The sequence below is a fragment of the Petaurus breviceps genome, unplaced genomic scaffold (assembly GCF_028583685.1).
Source record: "Petaurus breviceps papuanus isolate PSGF00001 unplaced genomic scaffold, PetGlider_PUasm1.0 90879, whole genome shotgun sequence".
Lineage (NCBI taxonomy): Eukaryota > Metazoa > Chordata > Mammalia > Diprotodontia > Petauridae > Petaurus > Petaurus breviceps.
This window is the reverse complement of record NW_027187368.1, coordinates 11,569,252-11,586,540: the sequence shown is the minus strand read 5'-3', so window position 1 is coordinate 11,586,540 and position 17,289 is coordinate 11,569,252. Positions and strand designations below refer to the sequence as shown.

General features: G+C 39.9%; 2 protein-coding genes and 1 long non-coding RNA gene across 12 annotated transcripts in view; 2 read left to right on the top strand and 1 right to left on the bottom strand.

Annotated features, from left to right (window-relative positions):
- The window catches only part of ATP6V1G1 (ATPase H+ transporting V1 subunit G1), a 7,800-nt gene extending 495 nt beyond the window's left edge, over positions 1–7,305 (top strand). Inside the window, exons 2-3 of the mRNA XM_069073840.1 lie at positions 3,270–3,370; positions 4,521–7,305. Of these exons, the coding sequence (XP_068929941.1) occupies positions 3,270–3,370; positions 4,521–4,694 (275 nt within the window). The 3' untranslated portion in view covers positions 4,695–7,305. The remainder of the gene's footprint in view (positions 1–3,269; positions 3,371–4,520) is intronic.
- On the bottom strand, positions 7,026–12,597 carry LOC138150409 (uncharacterized). The gene is made up of 2 exons (XR_011165565.1): positions 12,333–12,597; positions 7,026–8,340 (listed from the first exon to the last, which is right to left on the bottom strand). It is a non-coding gene; the product is annotated as an uncharacterized lncRNA (long non-coding RNA).
- Positions 12,598–13,232: 635 nt separating this feature from the next.
- The window catches only part of TMEM268 (transmembrane protein 268), a 22,984-nt gene continuing 18,927 nt past the window's right edge, over positions 13,233–17,289 (top strand). For 3 of the 10 annotated variants that reach the window (XM_069073834.1, XM_069073839.1, XM_069073829.1), the window contains exon 1: positions 13,233–13,420. In XM_069073834.1, the coding sequence (XP_068929935.1) occupies positions 13,361–13,420 (60 nt within the window). In that variant the 5' untranslated portion in view covers positions 13,233–13,360. The other 7 variants (XM_069073838.1, XM_069073836.1, XM_069073831.1 and 4 more) reach the window with 3 other exon arrangements.

The following is a 17,289-nucleotide window of genomic DNA, read 5'->3' as shown; positions in this document are numbered from 1 at the left end:
GGGCCGGTGTGAAGGGTGTGATAAGTGGAGTGGGAGAAGAGGGAGAAACTATGTGGCTTAGGGAGGAACCTTTTGTACTGGGAAGCTGGGTGCCTTCTCGGAAGTTAAATTCAGCTTCTGTTCACCTCTCCAGGTTCATTTCACTATTCTCCTTCAGGCACTGGGTGTTCTTTCTTAACCTGATAAACCACTTACTTTTCCCCACTGTCTGTCCTGTCTTCTTCTCCCTCCCTTCTCCGCCCCCCGCCCCGGGGCGTCCTTGGAATGGAGTCTGTGACCCTTCCTGAAGCTTTCTTGTCTCCTTCTACTATCTATCCCATTTTTTATGACACTTTGGATTTTTGCTTTGACCTTATTGGCATTCTACCTGTATTCTACTTAAGTGTGTATATATACTCCTCCATTTCTAACTTGTAAGGTTCGTAAGCGTAAAGACTCTAATCTTAGTGCTTCAGAGAGTCTTGAACATAGTAAGCCAATCACTTAGAATTCTGAGCATGCAAAGATAAAAGTGAAGGTCTCTGCGCTAATGGAGCTTACATTCTAATGGGAGGAGACATATGTATAACAATATACAGAATACATGTAGAGTAAATAAAGGTAATTTTGAAGACTGTATTAACATCAGGGGGAACCAGAAAAGACTTTCTGTAGAAGGTAATAGAGCTTTCTGATTTAAGTCCTCGACTGAGTGCATTCTACGACAGCTAATGGAAAGGTGCACAGACGGAGATTTCTGCACCTTATGCAGACAGGCAAGTGGGCTTTTTTAAAAGTATGGTGGCAGATAGTGTTGGACTTGATGTCAGGAAGACCTGGGTTCAAATCCTTCCAGGAACACTTATTTATCTGTGTGATCATGTTCAAGTTACTTACTTTTATGAGTCTGTTTCCTCTTCAATAAAGTAAGGATTACAATGTCAGTGGTACTCAAGAGTTTTTGAAAGACTCAAAAGTAGGGAAAGTGCTTTCCAAGCTTTAAAGCTCTATGTAATTATCTCTTTTTTAGTTTCTTTGAATAATTTTGGGAGAGGAAGAGTCCAGAAATCTGAATTGCAGTTAACATAAATGAAAGTATTATGGAGTCTTTGTGCATTACTTTAAGCAGAAACAATTACTACTGTTCCACCTATTGTTGACTGTTAGAATTCTAGTTTCTGGTTCCTAACTACTTGTAGTTCAGAAATCCTGAGGAGTGTGCAATGGTGGAATAATGTAAAGCAGGACTAGATATTAGAGGGCAGATTTGCCCCCCCAAACTCATTCTTTAGACCTTAAATCACACTCCACATTCAACCCTAGAATTACTGGATCATTTAGCTATGGGTTGAAGACAAACACCTGCTGATTGTTGTCCCTTCACTGGTGTTTGGTCCCTATGGAGTGCTGAGATTTCTTTTCATCTTACATCCCTGAACTTTACCCATTCAGTAAACATGTGCTGAGGGTCTACAGAGGCTTTCTAATGTGCAAAAATAAAAAAGAATGGCAACTTCTCCCATAGATCTTAGAGATTTTTAATGGAAGAGATAAGAAACTCAAATAACTACTACAAAGTGGAGTGTGATAAATTTATTAGTGCATCAGAAAAGTTGTTTTTGCTTAGTCATGTCCAATTTCATGACCCCATTTGGGTTTTTCTTGGCCAGGGTACTGGAGTGGCTTGCCATTTTCATCTCCAATTCTTTTACCGATAAAGAAACTGAGACAAACAGGGTTAAGTGATTTGTCCAGGATCACACACCTAGTAAGTGTCTAAGGCTAGATTAGAACTCAGAAAGATGAGTCTTATCCATTTTGACACCTAGCTGCCCATCAGAAAGGTACTGAGAGATAAATTAAAGATTGCTATACCAGTCAGCTGGTCTGTGGAGGATTTGCACAATTAGCAAGTCCAGACATTAAGGAAATGGCACAGGCATGTTTCAGAGAGCAGTGTATATAATCTGTTTGGCTCAAATTAAGAGGAGCAGTGGACAGGATATAAAAATTAATGTAGAGTGGGGCTAGATTGTGGGAGGCATCGAATACTGGGCTAAAGGGGTTTGTATTTGACCCCTTTGAGAGTGGAAGCCATTTAGAATTTTTAAGTTGGGTGCTTAGATCTGTACTCTAGGCATAATACTCGGGCAGCAGTATTAAGATGGATTAAGGATGAGAAAGCCATTTAAAAAGACTTTTCTAATAACCTATATGATGGATAATGTGGGTCTGAACACTGGTGGGAATGGAGAAGGGATAGTGGGAAGAGGCATTGCTGAAGTGGAATAGACAACAATGATTGACCAGGTGGATGTGGCATGTTAAGAGAGAAAGGCTATAATGACTTAAAGTTTGAGCTGGAGTGACTAAGAGGAGAGTGGTGCCAGTAATCAAAATGGGGAAATCAGCTGAGGAGGGAGGGCCAGGTTTTTGTTGTTGTTTTGTAGTACCTAAAGACTGAACACTAGAGAATTTCATAGATAAGCTGGGAGGAACTAGGGACTGAGGCAGTTGTGGAGGGCTTACCCCAAGGAAAAAAGCAAGCCAGGAGATACCTGGATACTAAAAGATTGTGCCAGAGAGAAACAGTGGAAAAAGAAACACAGGAAGATGAGAAGGAAACTGTGTTAGCATCTGTAGTAGCAGTTGGGAACGATTGACTATAGTTCTCTACCCATTGAGAAATTGAATAGAATTAGTACAGATAATCATGTTAATTACTTCATCTTAGCTGTGGTTTGGAGTAACTCTTGAAGTTATTACCTGACTTATGAAATTTAGTCTGATATATTCATCCTTGGTGATAGAGTGGTTGGATGGTAGAGTCGGAGAAAAGGTGCCGATGACCTTCCTGAAAGGGTTAAATACATAACCTTTGCTAGGAATGTAACCTAATGTCTGTCCCTTTGAAAACAAGGAAATTGTATATCATCTACTTGTATGTTTTCCATCTCCCTGAGAGGTGGCATGATACGGTAGATAAGAGACTAGAATTGAAGTCAGGAAGACCTCTCAGTTCAGGTACTACCTCAGATACTAGCATTGTTTTCCTGGGCAAGTCACCAATCCTCTCTTTGCCTTAGTTTCCCCACTCATTAAATGAGGGAATTGGACCTGAAGACTTTTAAGATTCCTTGCTGCACTAAATTTATGATCCTTCCCTTTGGTCCTTGCATACCCCAGGGTCTATCTTTGTACTTTTTTTGCTTCCTGATAAAAATCACCAAAATATTTCAAAATCTTCTTTGGTAATATCTTTCTGATAAAAATCTCCACTCTGAAAACAGGAAAGAACCGGAGACTGAAGCAAGCAAAAGAGGAAGCTCAGGCTGAGATTGAGCAGTACCGACTGCAGAGGGAGAAAGAGTTCAAAGCCAAAGAAGCTGCGGTTGGTTCCCATTTGTTGTTGACTTTGCTCCCTTAGCTTTGGGATGTGGAGACCATGCTGCTGTCCTTTTATTGGGAAGGATGCTTGCCTCTGCCTGGTGGATACACCAGTGAAAGTTAGCTGAGTTTAGCTTGAGAGGCCACTTTTTTAAGCCATAACCATATACAAGCTTAGTTCGGGAGGTGAGAACATCACTGGAAATGAACAGCTTAAAGATGATTTAGTAAGTGTATCTATGAAAAATGCTTTATACTACTGATAAATATAAAATAATTCTCTCCTTTTAAAAATGTTGGTATTAAAATTTGAAAGCATGACTTTTTTCATTTGAAACTCAAGATACTATAATATTGGATTCTGGAATGTTTTCTTTAGTTACATGAAGGCTTTATTTCTGATACCTTTTCTGTAGGACGTGATCAGTTTATAATCATATCACCAGGCAGTCCATCCCCCATACCACTGTTGAGGTTATTGGTATGGTTGAACTTGGGACTTTTTCTTGTGTGGAAAATATGTACCCTTAACAGTGTCATAATAAGCCACCAGCCAAATTAGCGTCCCCATATAGGTTCATGGACATTTTGATGTTTTCATTTAACATTGAGTATATCAAGCTGTCAGAAACAAGGTTGTCCTATATAGGAAACATTCTTTTCCCCTAAAAGTTGGTAATTAAGTTTGTATAAAGTTGATGCATAATTGACATTGATAGGATCATGATTTATATCTGGGACCTTACTTATTCTGATGACCTTTTGAAATTGGCACAAGGTTAAGAGGGATCTTTTTGATTGAGGTGTGTACCTAGAAAGATAGTCACATCTTTTTATTATTTCTTGAGTATTTTCATGTAGAATAGGAAGGCTTAACTGTAGAAACAGAAACCTCTTCCAATACAGGTATACTAATACTATGTGTATTTCATTGTGCATTCATATTTTAGATACCCCAAGCCCTCCTAGCATTTAATACTAAGATATTAATCTAGAAGCATTGCTGTTTGTAGGAGGAAAGTGTTTGTTAAAAATGCTTATTGCTGAATTTTTTATGTTACTGGTAAAATTGCATTTCTCTTTAGACTAAGCAATGTACTCTTTAGATGAATTTCCTGTAATCTTGACACTTGTTCTCTGTCCCTCCCCATCAGGCTCTTGGTAGCCATGGCAGTTGCAGCTCTGAAGTAGAGAAGGAAACCTTGGAGAAGATGTCTGTCCTCCAGAACCACTTCCAGAAGAATAGGGAGGAAGTCCTGGAAAACCTGTTGGCTTTTGTGTGTGACATCCATCCAGAAATCCATGAAAACTACCGCATAAATGGATAGGATCAAAGAAATAAGCTCATATTCGATAGATAGTTGGCAGTTCAGTTGCCCTATTGTAGAATGTGAAGCTTTAACTGTGCTGCAATTACATTCTTGTATAAAGATTTTAAATTATTTCTGTATAGTATTTGGTATGGTGCTTCAGTCTGTTTGGAGTCCAGAGAATCCATCTTTGTACAGACTGAAGGCTCATCTTAAGAGTGAATATTCTTATCTCTTATACTAACTCATTTAGCTAGTACAGCTTTTTTGTGCCTTTTAGTTGGTAAGCTGGAGAATGCTACATTGCTAACTACCTGATTTTAGTGCTGAAGAAAATTCATTAAAGAAAGGAGTTAACAATTGAATACAGTTCTATGTAGCTTTCTCAAAGACTTCTGGATTGTAAACATCCATGGAGCTTTGGGAAGTAGTGGACATCTTTTAAAAAGCCCTATCTAGATGGGTATTAGCATAATAATGTTGCTGATATAGCCATTTAGGATCCTTTGAATTACCCTTCATGGAACCAACCAGCTGACAACTCAGGTGCTTATGAATACCTTGTTACATTTGGTATGTGAAGACTATTTAACATAAGTGTTCCTTAGCTTGCATCTTTTCCTTTGGCTCATGCCAAATAAAACTATTTAAACAAATAGTCTGAAAAAGCCAGTTGCTCTATAATATGTTGCTTTGAAAGTTAATAGTCCCCAGAGCCTTTAGAAAATATGCACTGTGGGCACTGTATGGGGGGAAAAAGAGTAATTTATCCTAACATTAAGTAACATATTGTTAATCTATTGGCCTTTTCTCAGGGGTCCCCCACATTACTGACTTTTGATGTCTTGCTTAATTTTCAAAGTGTTTTCTAATGTCCTTAGAGGTTTATAGCCTATAACAATCTTAATGCCATCTATAGGCATGTAAATGTATTATGTACAGATCACTAAAGTCCATCAAATATTTATTGAACTTACACTCTGTGCTCAGCATTGCATTGGGTGCCGTGAGGCAGGCACTAAGGTTATAGGCGCAAAAGGGGATGATACCAGCCAATCCTCAAGGAACTCTTGCTGTTACTAAACTTTTTCATTGAGGGAGAATGCACTGGAATTCATTGGAGTTTCTTAAGGAAAACCTCATTTTAGTACTGACCCATCTTCCTCCTGCTATGGGAAAGCTATTACGTTAGAAGCATCTTCTGTTAAATTAGTAGCATCTTCACAAATCTCAGGGGTTTTAGGATTGTCACTGGTGCAACTTGAAACTTGGGACCTCCTGAGTTTATAAGACTTAATAACTTTAGCTCTATCCTTAGAATTTATTTTCCAGTTCCCCTGGAGAGAACTCAACTAGATAACTCCTTCCAGCTTTGTGATTCTCTAGAAAAGGTCACGCTATCTTAAATGTGTGTTGTATAGATAGGCCTCTGAATCATTTGAAAGTAGTTGTACTGTAGTTTGGCCAATAGGATAGGAATAGGGACTGGACCTCTTGTTCTTCCTAATATAGGGAATTCTTGGTGAAGAAACTTGTACAGATGCAGGTCAGCCTTTGTCTTAAGTCTGTTTTGCCGTTCGTTTTCCTCCTGAAATATTAGGTCTGTGAGAATTGCTTGACCTGTGGAATTTACATTGGCCTGTCTCAGATTTCTATTTGCTGCCATTTAATAGCTTTTACTTCTCCCCATCTCTCTTAATTTCATCTCACTTTTTTTTTTTAAGATACCCCTCCCCCCAAAAGAAGAAATATAAAGGAAAGGCATCATATTTGATCTCTTTGAGATCTGCTGAATGCCATAATTCTCTACCTCTTGATGTAGATGCTTTGTTCTTTAGCAGAGTACAGTTAACCTGCCTTCCCACAGGATCATTTCAAATAAATATTGATATAAAAATTCAGAATGAATGCACATTTACTACCACCTCTTCCAAACCTTGGTCACCTTAATTCACTTGTATCTCACTTGTCATGTGTTAATGCCTCAAATATAATTGAAAACCTGTGATCCTAAGCCCAAATATTCATGTAACAGCTAGATAAATCATCTGTCTTGGGAGCCATTCAACTTGGTCAGGGTCTAAATACTCTTCGGAGTGTCACGGTTAGCTGTCTCTCCCAATGTCATAAGCACCAACACAGCTGTACAGCAGGGAATCTGCTTTGTTCTACCTAGGACAGGAAAACTTGTCATAAATTTTTTACTCAACTTTGGCTGGATATAGGGACTACACGGGTTTATGCTTTACTTTTCTGCTCTCATCCCAATCCTGCTTTTTACTGAATGGAGGTCATGACACTAACACTTCTGGATAGATTAATCTGCATTTTATATATACATATTAGTGATGTACATTGACAAAAATGAGTTGATTATAACAGCATTCACATTTATGTGGCACTTGCTTTGAAATCTTGTGTAGGTAATGAAATTAGTGTTCCCATTTGAGGGAACCATAGCTCAGAGAAGGTAATGTGGAGCGGGAAGGGGGGAGCGTTAATCCTTTGCAACAGTCTAATTTTAATAGTGGTTACCATGCTTTTGGCTAACCATTTTTTTTTCTACAGTGCCTGACATCTGTGCAAAAATAGTAAAAGTCAATGATTAATAAATGTTTTATGAACCTGTGCCTAGTTTTTGTGTTTTGGAGGGGGAGGAGGTTATCGATGTATATGCTTAAATAATAGGGACACATTTTCTTTTTATAGGGGTGTGTGTGTCAGGTCAGAGGAAAATCTACCTCAAAGTATTTCTCATATATTCTGTTGACAAGAATTGATATGTCCTCGGTTCACAAGTAGGAAGTTTTGTTCAGGCAGGATGCTAAGGATGATTGGGGAACTAGTTATATGAAATGGGGCAAGTTCATTTCATCTGTTGGACAGTTTCCTTGTGAAAAAAAGAGGGTTGAGTGCTATGATCCTTCAGGGCCTTCTCATTTCATACTTTTTGGTATTCTTGAGTAGCTTGGGAAGTAACTGTTGGTTTGACTTGGGTGGAGAAAGCGAAAGAACCAGAGGGCTTAAAACGCAGAATGCATGTATGGGAAGTAAAATCAACATAATGAGAACTCTCACACAATTCAAGAGCTGAAGGGACCTTCAAAGACCAGTCTAGAGTTAATACCAGACTGGGAAAGTATTCTGGAAGGGACTGTTGAATGGGTGAAAATGAATTGGAAAGTTGTTTGTTGCAGCAAGCATTTTAAGCCAAGTGATGAGATTTTGTGTCTCAGATTTTTTTTTTTTGCCATTTTTATGTCACCAATGTTAAGATTTTTTAAAGAAAGTTCTTATATAAAACAAAATCCCCCAATATATAGCTACATACTCTGGCAAAAAAAAAACCACATGAGCCATTTCTAAAAGTGCATGTCAACACGTTAACTTCATTTCCTTGTCAAGAGGTAAGTGGCATATTTCATCTTTATTTAGTGAGTTGTCAGGAAAAAAAAAATTATTTGGTGATTGGCCACCAGATGATGAATCTATCCAGGTAAGTATGCAGTAAGCAGCATTGTCATTGTCCTTGGGCCTAAATCGGCCTTTCCGGATGGGTAGAACTTGTCAGAGTTTGCTTTCTACGGTTGAAGCTCTTCAAGAGCCCATGGTCACTTCCATACCGGGAAGAAGGAAGAATTACAAGTTACACTTGAGCAGAGATCTGGAATTAAAGGAGGCATTGGCAATGAGGATAGAGTAGAAGTGGGGAAAGTGGAGTACTAGGGTTGCAGTTTTGGGGATAGAAGACATGGTTTGTGTTGTAATTAACAACTGATTGGACTTGAGAGATGAGGGAGAGAATTAAACTCCCAGGTTATAAATACAGGAGACCAGGGGGAGGGGAGGCTATTGACAATGGCAGGGAAGGGTTTGGGGAAAGGGATAAGCTCAGTTTTGTAAGTTTCTTTTTTTAAGCAATCGGGGTTAAGTAATTTGCTCAAGGTTGCATGGCCAGGTGTTTCTGGGTGGGTGCTAAGTGTCAGAGCCCGGATTCGATCCCCCGGTCATCCGGAGCCGGTGCTCTTACACGCTGTGCTACCTCAGTTTTGTAAGTCTTAAAGTGGAGGTACTAGTGGAGCATCCTGGTGGAAATTGCAAAACACCTCACATATATATGTACATGTGTGTAGTATATGATATATATAACATACATGTTTAAAACTTGAAAATAATTTTTTAATATTTTTTTCTCTTCCTTGCCCCCCCACCCCAAATAATTAGAGGGAAAAATTCCTGTTAACATATTCCTAAGTCAAAATGTCCAAAAATTTTGGATACATTTTATAAAATTTTGTAGTTTTATGTCTCAAGACCACTTCTTGTCAGAAAGTGAGCATGTTTCATCGTGAGTCCTTTGGAATGTGCTCCCTACTCTTTTACATGCCAAATCCAAATTCAACACTCCATAGGAATACTATCCCAGATGCTACTTATTCTAACTTGGAAGTTGGAGAACCTGGATTTGAAATTACGTTCTTTGCTACATAATTTTGCACTAGGCACTTAACCTCCCATAGGAATATTCTTACCCATTTTGTTTGCCTCATCAGAATGATGACAGTGGATATTATTTGTAGCTAGAATTTCTATGGTGCTATCACGTTTGCAAAACACTTTATGGGCATTATCGCATCAAAGACCTACACACTTGGTGCAGTGGAAAGTTTGGGATTTGGAGTGACTAAGCCTCATGTCAATTCCTGGCTCTGTTAGTACTTGTGGGACGGTGGGCATGTCATTTAATTTTTCCTGGGGTTGATGGTCTACAAGGGCCCTTCCTGTTCTAAATCTATGATATTAGGATATAATTTTTGATTCTGAGAGTGAGAAAACTCCTATCAGTTGCTCTATAAATTTGGAAACGCCTTCTCAAGTCTGCTAACTCAGTGAAATTAAAAGATTGTATCAAGTATATGTCACTATACATTTAAGGCAAATGGGCATTTGGGAAATACAGTAATAGCCCATGCTCTCAAGTTATAGATGGCAGATAAAACGGGCAAATAATATTCAAGACAGAATGTGGTAAGTGCCTTGAAGTTCAACAGAATGCTTGGAAAGGAAAGGAATAAATACGATAGCTGAGCTGGACCCAGGGAAAAGAAAAGGATGGTTTTTAGCAGTTGGAGATGTGGAAGCAGTCCCTTCCAGGTATGGGGCAGGGCTCCACCCAAATCCAACCCATTACATCCTGCAGTCCTTCATTGGGTCTCTTTGAAGGAGGAAAGTAAGGACCCCCTGTCCTTACACACCAAAGTTTCATAACTTCTTCCTATGTTACTCAATCTTCCCCAGACCCACCTCTTCTCAATATGTTGGCAGTATCTATGCCCCAAGTGCCAGACAAAAACCAGAAAATAAAACCTTTTTAGGTTTTTCAAAACCACTGAAATTATGGGAGTGCACTGCATTGGAAGGAAAAGTCCCTACCCTTGAAAAGTCCAATTTCTAAAGGAATAAAACAATATTAGTATTCAAGGTCCCATTATATAGCATATCCCCAAAGTCTTAGTGCAGTTTTAAATTACTGTAGTACCTTCAGAAGTACAAATACTACAAACTTACAAAAAACATCATTTCAAAGTTTAATTATTTAAATTTCTTTTGCACTTATTTGGTTTTCTGAATTTTGAGTAATATTTAATTTTAAATTTAACAAGATGGGGTAATTTGCCATTAGGCACTGAGTATGTGATAGCTTCATGAATATTGCTTGACCATCTTGGTCACCTGGTCTATCTCCACTGAACTTTTTCTTGTGAGGTCTTTTCAAAACTATTATACATGCATCAAAACCTTATGATCTATCTTTGGATGATCCTAAGGCTAGAATTACATTCAAACCCTTTAGTCACTGAGCAGCAGCTAATGAAAACTGACAAAATTCACTAATTGATAGAACAACGGTTAGCACAAGAAAGTAGTTATGTTTAATTTTAATAAGTAACACACCAACATTTAAAAATTGTAAATAACCCTTCAAAGGTTTTTTTTTGGTAAGTTTTTAGTATTTGGACTTCTGAATTTATTAAAAGCTGCAAACTACACTAAGACTTTTGTATTAGTCATTAGTTGTACAAGACATTGTATTAGTCATAGATAGAAGCTGATAGAAGCACTGTTTCATAAGTTTTATATGCTATATTTTAAGCTTTTCTGTTTAATAGAAATTGGCATATTCAAGGGTACTTTTTTTCCTTTTTCTGTGAGCTGACCTCATCTGTCTTCTGTGGCTTTGAAATCTTGGAAGGCAGCTGGTTAGAAGGATTTGACAAAGCCTTTGTTGAATGACTTGGTCGGTGGTTGTGTGGGTGGGAGACCTGTAAGACACTGGCATGTTTATGCTGTCAGCTGCTACTTTAACTTAAAACAACTGTCAACAATCATGGATCCGGATTCTAACATGGATTGTTAGAAGTCAGGGCTCTAGTACGCTCTTCTTGTTTTTATTTTGGGGGTAGGGGATGCTTGCTGGGGATGAGTTAAGCTAAGGAAGGGTAGTATGAGCTGACCATGATTTTAGGGCATTCTTTGGAAGGGGCCTCATTGATTATTGTTTTCTGGGGGTTTTAAGGTAGAAAGATAGAACAATATAAATGCTTAGTTAAAAGATCATTTGACTATGGTATTAGGATCAACTATGGAATATTCAGCTTTTTTTAAAAAATGAGTGTGAAACTGATAGGCCTGGAATTTTAATAGATTTTTTCATTCTCCCCAAAATTAAGAGAATCCACTCCTTATAACCATTTCTCAGACTATATCAACTACTGTTGTCAGGGACCTGAGAATTTGAGAATAAAGTTCATGTAGGCCTTGGATCTATCTTTTATTGTTTTTGCTCAGCTCTGATCCCTTGGACCATGGCACAACAGGCCCTTCTATACTCTGATATCTCTTAAAGTCTGTCTGTGTTCATTGGGCCTATCTGCTAAAGTCATTAACTAATTTTCCGGCAATAGTGGCTGCTTATACTCTGAAACTGAACTTTGGATCTTTGCAGAATAGTCACTTTTCAGAAGCCTGTGCAGTAGGAAAAGCCCTGTGACTGACTGGGTTTTGGACCAAGCTAGAATGAGAAAATTTCTGAGTTGGAAGGGATCTTTACCAAATCCAACCTTCTCATTTTACAGATGAGGGAACTAATCAATCAGCAGATTTAGTCACCTAGATCACATTGACATCCAGACAATCAACAAAATAACAAATCAAGTCCTGATTTGTTAGAATTTACTGATTTCCAAGGGGTTAAAGAAAATTTTACAAATGGCTCTCCTGAGCTAGTTGTGGCTGGCTCCAGCAGTCCCTGCCCCTATCCCCAAATGACTTTCACCCTCTCTGCCAAATTTAAGTATAGCTTTACTTTTCACCTCCAGAGAAACAGCAGTCTTCTAGAATATTAAGCAATTGTTAGGAAACTGGAGATTCATAATGATTCAAGAGGACTCACATATGGAGCAAAAACCTTTAGTCAGGCTGGACAATACTGAAGCAACAGGCTAGAAAAGTGAGATTAACCTGTTTTTATCAAAAAAGAATGGGGGGAGGGAGGAAGAACTAGAGCTTTAATATATATGCAGCTATTTAAATAAAATGCATATTTTGACTTAATTATCCCTTCCAATTCCCTATATCTAAACAAATCCTACCCACCTCAAGTTCTGTCTTCATAAAGGTTTACCTGACAGTCTTCATTGTCCTCCAAACTTTTGCAAGACATACTTTATCTGTACCAATGCTAAGTTTATGGCAATAGAACACCGTTCTTCCCAGTCAGAGAGTGAGATCCTCCAGGGCCAGGGCAGACTGAAATAGCTACTCCTGGGTACTTATGTTACTTCCTATTAAGTGGAAGGGTGGGAGAGATCATGGAGGAGTAGAGAAGTGGTGGCATATGATTCCAATGAACATTTGTTGAGTGTTCTCAGGAAACATTGTTGAATTGAGTGGAATTGATGCCCAAAATTGAGACACTAGAAACTTTTCTTCTAATCTCAGACTTATTATTATTATTATTATTATTTTTTGTAAACTAAAAGAGGGCTAAGAATACAGAAATGCTGACCTGGAGAGAGTTTAGTAATAATGAAGAAACAGGCCCGTCCATAGTGGAGGATGAAATGAAGGTGTCCAAGATTATGCAGTGAGGAAGAGTCAGTTGAAAACACAGGTCTGTGGATTGACTGTGGAATGGTCTAGCCATTACTGGGGATAGGGGAAAGTTATCTAACCTTAGTTTTCTCATCTGTAAAATGGAGATATTGATAGCACTTACCTCCCTGGGGTGTTGTGAAGATAGAATGGGATAATGTTTGTAAAGTCTTTGCAAACCTTAAAGCATCTTATAAATGCTAGCTATTATTTTTGTCCTTCTGTCCCCAGTGAATTCAGTACGTTCATTAAATACTTAATTGCCTGGGTACCTCACTAGCCTTCTTGATGCCTCACTTTCCATCTTTGTGAAATAAAAGGGTAAATGGGGTTTGATTTCCTGACCTCAAAGGGCCCTTCCAGTTTGAAGTCCCATGATTTCTCTTCTCCTACTTCCCTGTTTTGCTTAGTGGCCTCGTAGGGGGCGGGACCAGCGGGGTGAATCCCCACGAGGTTGCACAAGTGTGTGTCTGTGTTGCAAGGAAATGACCCGGCCGTGAATCCGGCCTCTGGAATCGGAAGAGCATGAGATGGTGCCGGCAATACTTTGGGGAGCACGCAGTGGAGTCACATGCCCCGTGACTCGCAAGGTAACAGTAACCAGAGACCAGCGCCGGGCCGATAGGAATCAGCTTTTCCTGCTGTGCTGGCGAGGTCGGGCGGGCGCGCACTGGTTGTACCTCCGCAGGACCAGCCCTCGGCCTCCTCTTCCCGCCCCCAAGGAAACCCTCAGCTCGGCGCCGCCAGGGTTACTGCAGCGGCCGATGGTAGGGTGAGTGTGCGCCCGCGCTGCAGGAGCGCCGGGACAGCTCCCGGCACCGAGGCCCGGAGCCTCCCCAAACCTCCCCGAGCCCCCGCAGCCCTTACAGCACCTCTCCCCTCCCTGGTCTGGAGGCTCTGCCATTCCGCAGGGGGTGGCTGAAGGCTGGGGTCTCCACTGCACGACTGTTTGGGAGAAGAGAAGGCAGCAGATGTAGGAAGTTCGGGGAGCGGGAGCTTGTCTTGGCCTGTCTTGGGATAACAACTGACGGCAGTCAGGTGATGCCTCCCCCTCCCCCTCCCCCTCCCCCAAGGGACCGAGATCCAGCAGCGCAGAGACGTCAGTGACCTTACCAGCCACTTCTTTCCTATCCCAGGGTCAGCTTTGGGATAAGCAGAACATCCCAGAATTCCAGCTATGGTTTTCTTCTTAACCCTTCCCCGGGAGGCTGAATGAAGAAACTGAGTCTTAGAAAGAGGGAGCAATTTTCCCAATGTCACAAGCAGTAATCAGGTTTCAAACCCAATTCCTCTGATTAAATTCATTGCACAAGCTTTCCCATTCATAATTTCCTATTTTAGTTGGGTTGCAGTGTGGTATAATGGTCAGGCACACACGAAACACAGATACACATACACATACACATACACAATCTGGGGCTGATTCTGCCACAGCCTGACCTTGGGTAAGGCACGCCTTCCTCCCAGGGACCTCAGTTTCCTTCTCTTTAAAATGAAAGGATTGGGACTAGATGATCCCTAAATCCCATCCCAGCTCTTGGAGAATATAAAATGTGTTTTTTATGATCTGCCTTTGCAGTACAAGGTTTGAATCTTTCTTACAACTTCCTGCTGCTGTACTGTAGTGGGTAAACCAAGGGAATTCAGCTGCCATCCACGTGGAAGGATACTGAGAGTTTATGGTGTGGATAGTTCCTGGTGGGGTCCTTTGGGCAGTGGTAGAGCCCCTTGAAAGAATAATCTCAGCAGTCTTCAAGTAACCCAGATCCTGAACATTTTTTTTCCCCCTCATTTTGACTGAAGAAGGGTAAGAAATGATCCTGAAAGAGATAAGCACAGGAAAAGACCAAGTTACTTTGGAAAGTAAAGTCAAACAGGTCCAGGAACAATGGGAAGAGATTATTGTTTAAGAAATAGGGGCAACTAAGTGATACAGTGAATAGAGCACCTGCTCTGGAATCAGGAGGACCTGAGTTCAAATGCTGCCTCAGACATTTGACACACTTACTAGTTGTATGACCTTGGGTAAGTCACTTAACCCTGATTTCCTCACTTCCTCCCTTCAAAAAAGAAAAGAAATAGTTATATTATAATTATATATAATATAGAGATACATATATAATAATTATAAAGTTATGTTACAATGGATTACTATTATAATTTTTGTTGTCATTGTCATGTTTTTTCCAGACTTTTGTAGGCAGGGAGGACAGTGACCCTGCCTTATGCCTTGTCCAGTGCTAAGACCTCCTCGTGCTTCTAATTGTGCAAAGCCTGCATAGGAATCGACTAATGAAGTCACAACCCTCTCTGGGCCTCATGGTCCTTATCTGAGAAATAAGGATTTAGAGTCAAAAGAGATCTTTGAAATACTCTAACACAACCCTCTCATTTTTACAGATGATGAAACTGAGACCCAGAGAGGTGACATTTTTTTTTGCCAATTATAAACCAGGTATTAAATAACTGAGCTGGACTTCCAGCCCAGAGAGGTTAGGTTCTCTCGCCCTAATTTTAGGGCGTAAATGAGGGGGTTGGTTTAATCTCTGTTTCCTTCCCTCCTTCCATGTTTCAGACAAGTTCTGTAGTTGGACATTGCTGGTTCCATTCCCCTTTTACATTTTATGTCTGTCACTTAGGTCTTTGGTTTTTAATACTCCCGATGGGGCAGCTGGTAAGATGAGTGGGGTGAAGAGGGAGGCTTGGCCCAGCTTGACTTTTCGCTCATGCTGGATCCTTTCCAGTAGGGCAGCTCCACATACTCTATAAAGGTATTCATTCATTTTGTTCTTGTTCAATCACATCCTACTCTTTGTGACACCATTTGGGCTTTTCTTGGCAAAGATACTGTACTGGTTTGCTATTTCCTTCTCTAGCTCATTTTACAGCCAAGGAAACTGAGGCAAACAAGATTTAGTGACTTGCCCAGAGCCATACTGCTAGGAAGTGTTGGAGGCCAGATTCGAATTTGTGAAGATCAGTCTTCCTTACTCCAGGCCCCATGCTCTATCTATTGGACCACCTAGCTGCTCATTCATTTAGCTGAGGTGTATTAAACACATAATTCTCTTGTGCAAGGTGGGTGGGGGTGAGAGTGGGAGAGGCAAAGTTTGGGTAAGACAGTCTCTGCCTTCCTGAAGTCTCTAGTCCAGTAGTAGGACTGAATACAAGTACATAGATAACTGTAATGTGCAACATTGTATGATGATGATAAAAAAAAAAAAGCACAGAAGGAGGAGGTTAAATGTGTTTGGAGAACAGTCAGTCAGGACATTCATTTGGCTAGTACAGAGAATTCATGAAGAGTAATGAGATGACCAGACTCACATTAGGAGTAGTATCGGAAAGGTGGGATCCATCTTGTGGGATCTTTAAATGCCAGGCTCAGTACTTTGAATTTTACTCCAAAGTCAATAATGAGACACTGAAGATTTTTGAGTAGGGCATCATCATGGCCCAGTGAGTGTTTTAGAAACACTTTAATTACTTGTTTTCTTAACCATCATTTCTAAAAGGGAAAGGAAATGATTTCTTTCCTTGATATTACACAATGGTACAGCTTCTGCTAACAGATGGGCTAAACGATGCAATCATCTGGGTATGAGCTACTATTTGCTTTGTTTAGAATTTATTTGCAGACCCCCTTGCTGAGAGAGAGGGGTAGATGAGCTGAAGCACTTAGGGAAAAAACAAATACACCAAGGCTGGTAGTTATATTTTTCTCCCAGGGGTGGAGACTCTCTGAAGGAAAGGACTGGGATTTCAGGTCAAAGTTTGAGGTTTAGGATCAGGGAACCTGGTTCTCAGAATGTATTGTTCCTAAGAGAGAGAGACAAGTTCAAAGAAAAATAAGAAAGTGCTTCATTTGGTGGAGTTGCGAAGTGGTCCAGCCATTTTTTAGAGCAATTTGGACTATGCTCAAAGAACTGTAAAATAGTGTCCAGCAATACCCTATTAGGTCTATATCCCAAAGAGATTTTTTTTAAAAAGAGAAAGGACCTATATGTATACAAATATTTATAGCAACTTTTTTTTATGGTGGCAAAGAAGGCAATACCCATCAATTGGGTCATGACTGAACAAGTTGTGGTATGTAATTGTGATGTAATACTATTGTGCTATAAGAAATGATGAGCAGGATGGTTTTAGGAAAACCTGACAAGACACATGAACTAATTCGAACTGAAGTGAGCAGAACCAGGAGGACATTGTATGTGGTAACATCAGTGATGACCAACTATGAGAAACTTAACTACTTTCATCAATACAGTTATCCAAGACAACTCCAAAGTACTCATGAAGAAAAATGCTGTCTATATCCAGAGAGAGAACTAATGAACTCTTAGTGAAGATTGATGCATACTTTTTTCATTTATTTCCTCCTCCTCCTCCTCCTCCTCCTCCTCCTCCTCCTTCTTCTTCTTCTTCTTCTTCTTCTTCTTCTTCTTCTTCTTCTTCT